This window comes from Muntiacus reevesi, chromosome 4 (assembly GCF_963930625.1).
Source record: "Muntiacus reevesi chromosome 4, mMunRee1.1, whole genome shotgun sequence".
NCBI lineage: Eukaryota > Metazoa > Chordata > Mammalia > Artiodactyla > Cervidae > Muntiacus > Muntiacus reevesi.
Genome location: NC_089252.1, coordinates 153,988,254 through 154,001,625, shown reverse-complemented (window position 1 = coordinate 154,001,625; position 13,372 = coordinate 153,988,254). Strand labels below are relative to the sequence as shown.

General features: G+C 36.6%; 1 protein-coding gene across 7 annotated transcripts in view; it reads right to left on the bottom strand.

Moving 5' to 3' along the window:
* YAF2 (YY1 associated factor 2) overlaps window positions 1-13,372 on the bottom strand; it is a 79,867-nt gene that overhangs the window by 53,128 nt on the left and 13,367 nt on the right. For 2 of the 7 annotated variants that reach the window (XR_010663063.1, XR_010663064.1), the window contains exons 4-5: window positions 1,851-1,922; window positions 1,658-1,757 (exon numbers count right to left, since the gene is read on the bottom strand). The exons of 2 other annotated variants lie outside the window; for them this stretch is intronic. Coding sequence is in view for 2 of the 5 variants with exons in the window: in XM_065934605.1 (XP_065790677.1) it covers window positions 1,851-1,983 (133 nt within the window). In the remaining 3 variants the exon portion in view is untranslated. Of the gene's footprint in view, window positions 1-1,657; window positions 1,758-1,850; window positions 1,984-13,372 lie in introns of those variants that run through there. 3 more of the 7 variants (XM_065934604.1, XM_065934605.1, XR_010663066.1) reach the window with 3 other exon arrangements.

The following is a 13,372-nucleotide window of genomic DNA, read 5'->3' as shown; positions in this document are numbered from 1 at the left end:
TTCTTAAGAAAAACAAACAGTACAAACAGGATTGATTAGCCAAATGAACCTACTTTACAAATGAAAAAACTGGTAAGTATATATGTCATTCTACATGAAAACTAACTTTTCAATGGGTATAATTTAATCTCAAGTCACTAACTTTAAGAAGTAAGGTTACAGACAAAAAAAGCCTATTAAAAAAAAAGTCTCTTAGTTGTGTCCAACTCTTTGTGACCCAATGGACTATACAGTCCATGGAATTCTCTAGGCCAAAACACTGGAGTGGGTAGCCTTTTCCTTCTCCAGGGGATCTTCCCAATCCAGGTGTATTCTTTATCAACTGAGCCACAAGGGAAGCCCAATAAAAGCCTATACTTGCTGTCAAAGACCATACAAGTCAGAGTAAGAGTTTTATATCAGAAGTAATACCTACTGGTATAACCTGATACTAATATTTGAAACTAAACTCTGTCATACAGATAAGAATTATACGTACAATCACAAAAATATTTAAGATAAATCTATGGTCAAATAACAGTTAATAAGAGAAGTTAGTATGTGCCACTAGTCACTATTCTAAGTACATTTCATGAATTCATTAATTCAAGCCTCATAGCAATCTCATTTTTTCACTGAAGAAACAGATGAACAGAGATGTCAGCATAAAAGGATATACGTAAGGGGTAGGACTTAACTTCAACTTTAAAATATAGAGAAGCAGAATGGATCTTTCCAAGGTCATTTCAAGAAAACGGAGAAGTACAAGCTAAAGCATAAATACCAAGGTAACACCAAAACAAAAGTTTCAAATTGAAGAAATTAAGGCTGGATAAACAGGATAGGACTGGATTATGAGAGGCCCTAAGTACTGAGCTATGGATGAAATTTTATAAAACAGCAAGAGCGTGGCATCACTATGGCTCTTTATGTGATGCAAGTGGCCTTTTAGAAATGGTAACCGGTAACAATACAGAATGAGTAAGAGAGAAATGGGAAGCAAGGAACTCTATGCTATTCTAACATTTATACAAATAAGCAGGGTTAGTAACTGAGGCAGAGCTCACACTGAACCAACTGTGCTGCCCTTCACATTAATAAGGCTATCCATTATAAACAATGAAGTAGTAAATATAACTGCAACATACCTTAAATTATTTCCAAACATACGTTCAATGAAATTTAAGGTACACTGAAAATTCTATCAGTAAGAAGTGTTAGTCAGTTAATGTAAAACTATTCTTGCTGTTCAGTAGAATGCCAAAAGAATTTGGCTAAATTAGACACAAGCAGAAATTTTACAGTATGAGTATCTACTTCAATAAAAGCAATATCACAAATAAAAGAACTAAAGTAATTCAACACACAGCTCCTCATATTGCTTTAAAACTATTTACCAAATAGTGCTACCAAATGCTTTACACTATTTACCAAAAGGTAGTAAATACATAATTTTTATAAACAACTATTATGTAAATGATGTACTTTAATGTCACATTTATTCACATGTCCATTAAGGACTAGGCATTTATCATCTATACAATAAATACTATAATCCACATCAAACTTACAAAAAGAAACTAACCCAAACCATTTCCTCTCTTTGCAATTAAATGAACCCCTAAAGAGAAGAAATAGGCGAAAAAAATCTCAATTCTGTGAAAACTAGATTACTTACCAGTAACTTGAGTTATCCTATTGGGTCTTTTCCCTCACAGATCCACCTCTCTTGCCCTTCTGTCCAGCATGGGAATCTTCCCGGCGGGCATCCACTGGAACTGAGGGGGCATGCAGTACAGACGCATATGTAAGAAAGTTGAGGGAAGGGGATTTGGGAGATGCTAGAGACATGCTTCAGTGTGTTTGCTTACCTTCCTGAAATTGGAAATTTCAACAGTCCCATGGTCCACGAGGCATTCACAATAACTTCAAGGAATGTGGATCTGTGGAGATTACCCAATAGGAGAACTCCAGTTACTGGTAAGTGATCCAGCTTTTTCTTCTCTATCAGAATAAGAAAATTATTTAAATTTATTTGAGATTAATACATAAAGAACTACAGGGGAAAAGGCTGCAGATTAATTAGATAACTATACATGAATGCACCAAAGTAAATACAGAAGCAATGTACTAACCATAAAGTCAACAGAAACTTCTGGCACTATTAGAAACACAAGAAAAAGAAAATGATTTGAATAGCTTCATTTTAAAATCTCTACTGTAACAACAGCAACATTTTAATTTATAAAAATATCAGCTATCAGACTATTTTGTCTCGCTAAAGTACTACCATCATTTTTTAATACCCGTAAAGGATAATTAATTGATCAAAATCTACTGTTTCTTAACTAGCCACTGTCATTAACATAGGCTGAATTTGGGTGTAGAGGCCACTACAGTGGATTAATACTCTATAACACTTCAGATAAAGCATCAATGCAATTCCCATTCATCACTCAATAAGTCTTTAAAATAACCATTTGTCACCTATAACCAACCAACCACATACATATATGTAAGTATGCCACTGTGCTATGCTCAGTCATGTCTGACTCTTTGTGACCCCATGGACTGTAGCCCTCTGTTCATGGGGATTCTCCAGGCAAGAATACTGGAGTAGGTTGCCATTTCTTTCTCCAGGGGATCTTCCTGACCCAGGGATCAAACCTGCATCCCCTGAATTGGCAGGCGGATTCTTTACCACTTTACCACCTATGAAGCCCTTACGAATGCCAGGCCACTGATAAATAATAATGCTTATTTTAACGTAAACACTTGTACAAAGTAGTACAGTAATATTTTCGATTAACTGTTATACTTTTTAAATTGGACCTGTCATTAAAAAAAAAATAAACTATTTCTAACAAAAGAAGGATATCCTCAATAGAACTTTATCTTCAGGTACACATGAAGATTGCCTTTACCTTTAACTCAATACATATTCGAAGAAGGCAATGGCACCCCACTCCAGTACTCTTGCCTGGAAAATCCCATGGACGGAGGAGCCTGGTAGGCTGCAGTCCATGGTGTCGCTAAGAGTTGGACACAACTGAGTGACCTCACTCTCACTTTTCACTTTCATGCACTGGATAAGGAAATGGCAACCCACTCCAGTGTTCTTGCCTGGAGAATCCCAGGGACGGCGGAGCCTGGTGGGCTGCCGTCTATTGGGCCGCACCGAGTCGGACACGACTGAAGCGACTTAGCAGCAGCAGCAGTACATATTCATCGGGTACATGTTCATTTTGATGTGCTATAGTAGTGATGACTTCAAACACTAGTTCCTATTGAAGATACAGACAAATTTCAATAACAGTCTTCCTTTTCTCATTATGCTGCTATTTAATAATTATTTCCTACCTTCAAAAAACATATGGTTTCATGGTTCTTCTTTCTATGTAAAAAATTAAATACATAGCTTCTACTTTAAGAGTAAACAGGGTAAGATGGTATATAAAATCATTAATTCATCAAAAACAAAATGTAATTCTTTTTTTTTTCCATTTATTTTTATTAGTTGGAGGCTAATTACTTTACAATATTGTAGTGGCTTTTGTCATACATTGACATGAATCAGCCATGGATTTACATGCATTCCCCATCCCAATCCCCCCTCCTACCTCCCTCTCTCAAACAAAATGTAATTCTTAAAAACATTCTTAAAATGTAACGCTAGGGGTGGGGAATACGTGTAACTAATGGCTGATTCATATCAATGTATGACAAAACCCACTGGGGAAAAAAAAATGTAGCGCTAGTGAAAATCTAGCATTTTAATCTTGTTATGAGGTAATATTTATATAGTAAAGGTGGACACCATGTCAAGATTTTTCCTAGATTCCCACTTAAAGATACAAATTGTTTTGGATAAACTATATCCATTTTACATAAATCTGAGTTTTAAAAAATAATAGCAATTAGTGCATTAGTTTTTAAATGACTCATTCAGGCAAAGAGGGGCACTACACAGACCTCAATTTCTAACTGAAATAGAGATAAATTCCAAAAGGATCATCTAGTTTAAATTAGATTCCTAGTTAACTTGTTATTTCCTGAAATGTGACGCAGTACATGGCATGAAAGTCCTATGTGTTTGGATTGACACAACTGATATAGGAGCAATAACCCAAATATTTTATCCTTACAATAAAAGCTAGTATAAAACTTTTCATTAAGAACTAAATAATAATTTCCAACTTTACTTTATGGCAACACATACAATCTTCATTTAGACTAAGATCTTGTGAATTTAAAATAAAATCAAATGCACTTTTTAAAACAATTTGAGAATTAAAATATCTTGAAAATATTTTAAGGTAACCTAAAAGGTCACTTAAGAGACCAGCATTCAAAGCTATCTGTTGCTGTTATTAGGCCATAAGCCTAACTAAAATGGGTTTTATTAGAATAGCTTAGAAAAGAAATTGCAGAAATTAGAATACTCTACTCAAAAATATCCTTTGTAAGTTCCAATAATTATAATGCCAGTCCACAAAAAGGATAACAAGTAATTAAGAACCTAATAAAGCATTTCACTAATGAGAATCTACTCTAAAAAAACAATCTGAACTTTTGAAAAACCTGCTCAGAAAAAAAAATAAGTTAGCTAACTTTCACTTCCACTACTGCTAGATATTATGTTTTGGCTAGAATCAACTTAAATTACAACTGGTTTTGTGATTCCAAGTACATGTTTGAATTTTTAAATAAGATTTGCAATTCTAATGTAAGGTACTATAGTTGTGGAAAGTTGTTCATGGTAAATCCAGAATGTGAAATCCTTTAGCAGTGTAATAAAATTTAACATTATACATATATTTAAGTGACATCATAATAGTTCATAAGTATGGGGGGAGGTGTGTAGCTCAATTAAGTAAAACAAGGTCAAAAGTGAAATGTAAACTTACTTATTAAATAATATTATTTACGGAAACTGTCATCTTTCTTTATTCCTTAATGAGCTCATCAGATAATCTGTTAACTAAATTTTCCTTTCCTTCAGCTTTATCCTTTAGCTCCAAATGAACTCAAAAAGAAACAAACAAAAACAGCATCATTTTCTTGTTAACATAAATAACCTAAAATCAAGATGAAAAAACTACACTTATCTGTAAATTAGGGGTAAAAACAGAACCTACTTCATAGAACAGTTATGAGGATTAAGTTAAAAAATTTTTAAAACCATGCCTGGAATCTAACCATCTTATCAAACTGTAACATATCCACCCAGAAATGGAATTATTTTCAAATGATTTTATATATCTGCAAAGAAATACTAAAAAAAATTCTAAGTTTAGAGATTTATTGTTTGTATTAACTTTGGTACAGTTGACTCTCTGTATCACGGATTCAGGATCCACAATTCTACCAACTACACGTCAAAAATATTGAGAAAAAATTTCCACTAAGTTCCAAAAAGCAAAACATGAATTTCTCATGCTAACAACTATTTACAGAGCATTTATATTGTATTAGGAATTACAAGTAATTCCAAAAAGCAGAACATGAATTTCTCATGCTAACAACTATTTACAGAGCATTTATATTGTATTAGGAATTATAAGTAACCTAAGGATTATTTAAAATATACAAGAGGATGTGTAGGTTTGTGGAATATGCCGTTTATAATCCTAAACCTACATATAAGGGACTGTGGCATATTCAGATTTTGGTAACCGAGAAGGTCCCAGAACCAATCCCCCATGGATACACAGGGATGACTGTACTATTATTTTGAGACTATATTCTTTATATTGCAAGAGAAAGAAAATAAGTAATTTATGGTATTCATTAGGAATCATGAATCGGTCTTCCTTGATAGCTCAGTTGGTAAAGAATCTGCCTGCAATGCAGGAGACCTGGGTTCGATCCCTGGGTTGGGAAGATCCCCTGGAGAAGGGAAAGGCTGCCTACTCCAGTATTCCGGCCTGGAGAATTCCATGGACTGTATAGTCCACGTGTTCCCAAAGAGTCGGACATGACTGAGTGACTTTCACTTCACTTAGGAATCATGATTTGCAGCATGAAAGAGATACAAAGCATATTAACATTGAAGCTGAAGTGCAAATATCATTGATATACCTGTGATTTTTTAAAAAATACATACAATTTGGAAATAGTTAAGAAAACATTCTAGGCAGTAGTTATTAAGTAAATCACTATCATTATCCTATCAATATATAAATTATATCTGCTAATATTACAAAATCAGGTATTCCATTAGATTTACTAGTAAAGAAAGCTCCCCAGACTATTAAAAATGCCAGAAATATTTACACAAATCATTTTTCATGTTCTAAAACCTGATTGTTATAAGCTAGAATCTTAGCACTGCAACTGCTAGCAAATTCTAAAAGGAAAGGTTGACGAAAATAGTATATATTCATGTTCCTGATGGACATTAGATGGTAAACATACTAATATTCATATTCAAACTGTTCAGAAAAGCTGAAGGGGAGGGATGCTAGTAGGTTAGCTCTAGCTTCCTAAAACCCCTGCTCTGGACAGAACAGCTCTCTATTTATCCATTTTATATTCTGGGTTTCCTCTACGAACTTTCCTTTCAATAATGAATTCTATAACAACAAAAAAAAGGTTTTCAACTTTAAAGGACACTGTGGTGGGCAGCCTTTCAGATGGTCCACAGTGATCCCACCTCCTGGCATGCATGCCCTTCTGTGACCTCCTCCCCTGAGTACGGGCTGAATTTAGTGACCTGCTTCTAAGGAACAGAATTTCGCAGAAGTAATGAAAAGTGTCAGTCGCTCAGTCATATCCGACTCTTTGTGACCCCATGGACTGTAGCCCACCAGCTCCTCTGTCCATGGAATTCTCCAAGCAAGAATACTGGAGTGGGGAGCCATTTCTTTCTCCAGGGGGTCTTCTCAACCCAGGGCGTGAACCCAGGTTTCCTGCATTGCAGCCGATTCTTTACCATCTGAGCCACCAGGGAAGCTGCCAAAGTAACGGATGTCACTCCCCAAATCAGATTATAAAAGGACAGCGGCTCTTGTTTCCATGACTCTCACCAGATGTGCTGCTTTGGGGTGAGTAAGCTGCCATGCTGTGACAGGCAGTGTCCCGACAGAGGCCTGCTAAGAGCTGCGTGAGTAACCTGGAGCAGGCGCTCCAAGGCCCCTGAAAACCACGAGCGCTCGGACACGGACCCCTCCTTAGTCCGGCCTGAGCGATCCTGAGCCAGAACCACCTGCTAAACTGCGAGGGGAGAGGGAGGAGGTATAATAAATGCTGACTGTTTTCTACCACTAAATCTTGGGGTAGTTTGTTATACACCAATAGGTAACTAATAAGGAAAGCGCTACAAAGTAATTAACATTAAGCTAAAAGTTGCAAAGTGAGTATCAATTCAGTGCCTAAAAAGGAACTCATAGGAAAATATGAGCCAATGGGTGGAGGCCCAATTCTGAATTTGGTTCTTGGGTTTTAGGTTCAAAAATTTACCCTAAGGCTAAAGCAGATAAGACACAACTGAATTATACCTACAAACCTCCTCAAACTGCTAACAAATCAGACGTCATCTTCCAGGTGTGTTTCCTTCCCCACATCAACAAACCTAGACAGAGTCAAAGCCTCCAAGAAGTGCACGGTGCACAGTCTAAGTGTGCAGCAGCCCTGAACACTGGATGCTGTTATCTACAAGCTACGTTTTTTAATTTTTAGGTTTAAGATGCAGTTAACTTAATATAAAGAAGCCTACATTACTAGAACTCCAGAATAAGGCGCCATTCTAGCAAGTGCCAAATAACATCTCTCACTTCCTACCACCTCCTGTACTATGCTAAACATGACCAATTATCCAGTGCTATGTGGTTTTGCTTTTTTTATATCATTTTATGTTCTAGTCATTCTTTCTAAGGATACCTTAATCACACTAATTGATCTTCAACAATATTTTGATCTTCCTAATTTGACAAACACCCTAGTCCTTTAACTAAGCATCACATTTTATAAATGACATCTTAAAAAGAGGTACTTCTGTAGAAAGTTAATATGTTGTTGTTCAATCACTAAGTCATGTCTGATGCTTTGCAACCCCATGAACTGCAGCATGCCAGGCCCTTCTGTCCTTCACTATCTCCTGGAATGTGCTCAAATTCCTGTCCACTGAGTCAGTGATGCTATCTAACCATTTCATCCTCTGCTGCCCCTTTCTCCTTTTGCCTTCAATCTTCCCCAGCATCAGGGTCCCAGCATCCTCTATTCTTGGGGATTCCCTGGTAGCTCAGTTGGTAAAGAATCCGCCTACAATGCAGGAGACCCCAATTTGATTCCTGGGTCAGGAAGATCTGCTGGAGAAGGGATAGACTACTCACTCCAGTATTCTTGGGTTTCCCTTGTGGCTCAGCTGGTAAAGAATCTGCCTGCAACGCAGGAGACCCCTGTTCGATCCCTGGGTTGGGAAGATCCCCTGGAGAAGGGAAGGGCTGCCCACTCCAGTAGTCTGGCCTGGAGAATTCCATGGACTGTATAGTCTATGGGGTCCCAAAGAATCGGACTGAGCAACTTTCACCCACTCACTCACTCACTCTTCTATCCTTAATAGTTTCTAGTTTAAGGAAATATTTTCCTGATCCTAGTTCAAAACATCAGGAGCTTTAGTCCTTCATATGCTAATTATAATCAGTATCCAAGTTAAATACACAAAAATAACAAACAGCTAACTATTCTGAATGCCAACAATTATGTCAACATGATAAAGAAGTCTAACCTTTACTCTGCAACTTCATCCTTTTTTCTCACCTTTTCTGACTATAATATTAAAATTAATCTGAGAAGATTCTAAGCCCTGTATTTGTTTTCAAATCAATTTTTAATAACCATTTCTAAAACATGAGTGCATATTTTCAGTGTAAAATTGATTTTATAAAACAATGGCAAACTTTTCTAACAATAAATCTCAAATAGTCTGAGGTCAACAGGAATAGTTTGCAACCTACTGACTGTATTCTAAATATTGTTAATTCAGCACTCATAAAATCTGAATCATAGTGAAATGAACGTACATTCTCAAAAGAGATACCCCACCAATGGGCTTATTAGAGCTTGTCTGGCACATATCTGCTTGTTGCTGTTTAGTCCCTAAGTCATGTCTGACTCTCTTTCGACCCCACAGACTGTAGCCCTCCAGGCTCCTCTGTCCATGGGAATTCCCAGGCAAGAATATTTGAGTGGGTTGCTGTTTCCTTCTCTAGGGCATCTATTAAAAGGTCACAAAATTATTTTGCCTAAAAAAAAAAAAAAAAAATCTGAATCATGGATCATATCAAATCAACATATCATACAATGGCTATCACTTTAGAGACCAAACAAACTGTAGAAATGTATGAAAAGTATTGTGATTTGCTTACTAAGCTAATCTAAAACTATCATTCATTCCTTCTAAAAACAGAAGGTAAGGACTTCTTCAAACTATACAAGCTCCCCCACAATTAACAATGTAATTTTCCAAAAAAGTGTTCCAAGTTAATGTACTTACCATTTAAAATATTTTTGATATTGGACCCAATTGGGTCCAATGGACCCAATTTTTAAATTAATTCTACTCATTTCTATAGCTACAATCAGGAGTTACCTATAAATGCAGAGGCTTAGTTACAGATTTAACTAGATAATTAGAGCATTATTCCTTGAAAGAGTAACGTAATTTTACTCGTCTCTTGATCTAGCATCATCAATTTCCTTTATGTAATCTATAGATATAATTCAGAACTGTTGAAACTATCATGGAAAGCTTAGCCCAAGCACTATGCAGGATTAAATTCTTGTTACAACTTGAAATACAAATGTTAATGCAACACTTGTTAAAAATAAACATTACACAGAATGCAAAGGAAAAATTAAGATTCTGACAAAAGTAAAAGCCCTTTGCCATGGCCAACCACATCCTCTCCTTTTGAAAACATTCTTTTCCTTCTCTCCCTATAACATTACTCTCTCCTGGGCTTTTTATTCCCCATTTAATTTTTCTTTCTCCTCCATTTCTTTCTTCTTCTTTATATGATGCTTTTCTTCTACCTTAAGGAAGTGATGATGTTTCTCAGTTTCATCCTAGGTTCTCTTTTCTCACGCTATTCAATCTAGTCTCTCCTTGATCTGTCTCACTCTCCTGGCTTCAATTGGTCATGTATGCTGATGACTACTGAACATACATTAATAGCTCTGATTTCCTCCCTAAGCTTAAGCACCACATATCCAACTGCCTCATATATCTACCCTCTCATATTTCTCTCAGATGCTTGAAATTCAACAAATCTAAAAGTGACCCAGTTGTTGCTGTTCAGTCGCCAAGTCACGTCTGACTCCTTCTCACCCCATGAACTGCAGCATGCCAGTCTTCCCTGTCCTTCACTATCTCCCAAAGTTTGCTCAAATTCATGTCCATTGAGTCAGTGATACTATTTCTGTCTCCACCTCTGCCGCCCCCTTCTCCTTTTGCCCTCAATCTTTCCCAGCATCAGGTTCTTTTCCAATGAGTTGGCTCTTCGCCTCAGGAGGCCAAAGTACTGGAGCTTCAGCTTCAGCATCAGTCCTTCCAATGAACATTACCTTGCCCAAAACCTGTCCTTCCTTCTGTGCCCTTTCAGTGAAAAGTACCACCATTTACCTAGCTGTATAACTAAGCCAGAATCCTGGGATTTATCCTCAATTTCTCGCTAAATACTCTAAATTTCCTCTCTAAAACCCAACTTCCTATCTTCCACAACCATAGTCAAACATCCATCAAGGCCTATACATTTTCTCCTAAACATATCTAGAATCCATTCATTTCTCTCTCCTATTGACACTAACCTTGTTTGGGCCACTACTATCTCTTGCCTAGCATACTGCAATGAATCCCACCAAATGGTTTCTCTATCTCTAGTTAAGATTCAACAAACAGTAAGTATGACTTAAACAGAATAAAATGCTGCCTGCTCTGCTTTCTAGTATGCATTATTTTGATGGCAAAAGAAAACATTTTTAAACTGCTGAAAAAGTTGAGTATGAAAGTAATTTAGGTTGACACAAGTTCTTTTATGAAGTAAATACTCTACCCAACTCAAAAGTTCAAAAAATGAAATGAAATGATATAAATGTTCCTTAAAAATAAGTGGCAGTTTAAAGGAACGACAGAACCAGAAAAATGATGAAGAGCCTTTGCAGTTAAGCATTGTCAGTACCTATGGGCTCCCCTGGTGGCGCAGATAGTAAAGAATCTACCTGCAATGCAGGAGACCCGGGTTCGATTCCTGGGGTGGGAAGATCCCCTGGAGAAGGGAATGGCCACCCACTCCAGTATTCTGGCCCGGAGAATTCCATGGACTGTGTAGTCCATGGGGTCACAAAGAGTCGGACACCGCTAAGCGACTTTCACTTTCACGCAAGACACAATGACAGACATTGGGATCTTTTATTAATGTCATTTACAATTATTATCATTGTTATTAACTAAAAATTACGTTAAGTTTCTTATATCAATTATCACATTTAATCATCAACACAGAGTCCTATGGTTATAAGACCATAAATGGCATATTAGAGATTTAAACTAAAATGTGATTCCAGTATCAGTGGCACTATTCTCAAGGAAATACAGTTCAGGGAAGCACAATGAAATATTTTCAGTACACTGTGTAAATACGATCATCACATGTTGCACAACATACTTTAAGACTAATTGAAAGGACATTCATTCTAGCCTAATGGATAAAGAAATGCTTCTTGAGAGAGATGATGCTTTGAGCAGTCATAAAGAATAAAAAAGAAACTGTCGTGAATAGGAGAGTATGAAGCACAGGAAGTAATATAATAAACAAGAAGACACAGTGGCCTAATAAAGACCATGACCGAGCTGTCTGACAATCCAACCTTGAAAACAGACTTGTTGCTGTTGTGCGGTCACGAAGTCATGTCGGACTCCGTGCAACCCCGTGGACTGCAGCACTCAGGCTCCTCTGTCCTCCACTATCTCCTGAGGTTCACTCAAATACATGAAAATAGACTTACTCTTTATTTTTTAAAAAAAGTTGTTTTTAACTATTCAATTCTTAAGTCTATATAAATTGCTTACCACTATTATACTATCAAAGTACTTCCTGGAGGTTAAAACTTTTACTGGTGAGGCCCAAATGTTTCTATGACAGTCCACATCAGCTTCACACACACACACACACACACACACACACACACACGCACACACGTGTGCATGCACACACACAAAAGGAAGAGAAGAAAGAGGGAGAGATGGAAGGAGTAAAGAGGAGAAAACATCCCTGAGGCAATCTGCTGAAATATTATTTTTCAGTAGAAGACACTTACCCTTATGTTCTGGATTTTGTCAGTCACCCCACTGGAACCCACACATTTGACAATACAAATTGTTATACCCCTATATACAAGTCTACTATGATATCACCACTCATGTATTTAACTATTTCAACTAATATTTTCTGAGGACTTACTGTATGCCAGGCACTGTGCCAAGTACTTTACAAAAATTATCTCATTTAATCCTCACAACCACCATTGGTTGTTATTATCATCTCCATTTTACAAATGAAAAAACAGGTTCATAGTCACTTTCATGAGTTCACATAGTCAATAAGTGGAGACTAATATCGAAGTCCAAGAAGATGAGTTACAGAATCAAAACTCTTCACCACTATACCACATAATCGCAAGCAACTCATAAATATCAACATTCTTTTCTTTGTTTTGTTTTTCATTATCATAATAAGTACACATAAAAATTAAAAACAAATACACAATTGAAAAAAACAAAACTACATTTTCCTGCACTAAAAAGAAGTATAATGAAACTCTACACAAGTGGAAGACGGCAAGATTACAATTAAAATGTACACTACCAAGGAAGCAAAAAATACTGTGCGAACCACAGGCATGAAAAACCACAGGCATGAAAAAACTAGCACACTGAGCAAATCTAACAACTGTGTTCATGTAGATGACGAAACAGTCTCACTAAGTTCTATCATAAAGTACAACTTGATGACATTATGAACTTAACATTATTTTTCACCTGTAAGTTGTCCTGCTCATTATGCATCTAATCAATGATTACAGAGCTCTGGGCCTTACCAGCCTTGGTCTTAAAAAAATAAAGAAAGAAAGAACAAAAATGTCTAAGATGGGTGAACGAAAAGGAAAGGAACAGGGAAGGAGGGAGGAAGAAAAAGGCTTTTCAAAGGGAAAAGCTTCAAATTCCCCCACCACTATACAGAAGTCAATATTAGCTCTTCCCTCTAAAATGTGAGGCTAAGAAGCCTAGTTACAATTAATTCAGCCTGTGCCGAACAGAATTTGAGCGGTAGAATGGATGAACAGGGCAATGATTTTCAAAAAGTTTTGATAGCAGAACAAGTTTAGGAAATAA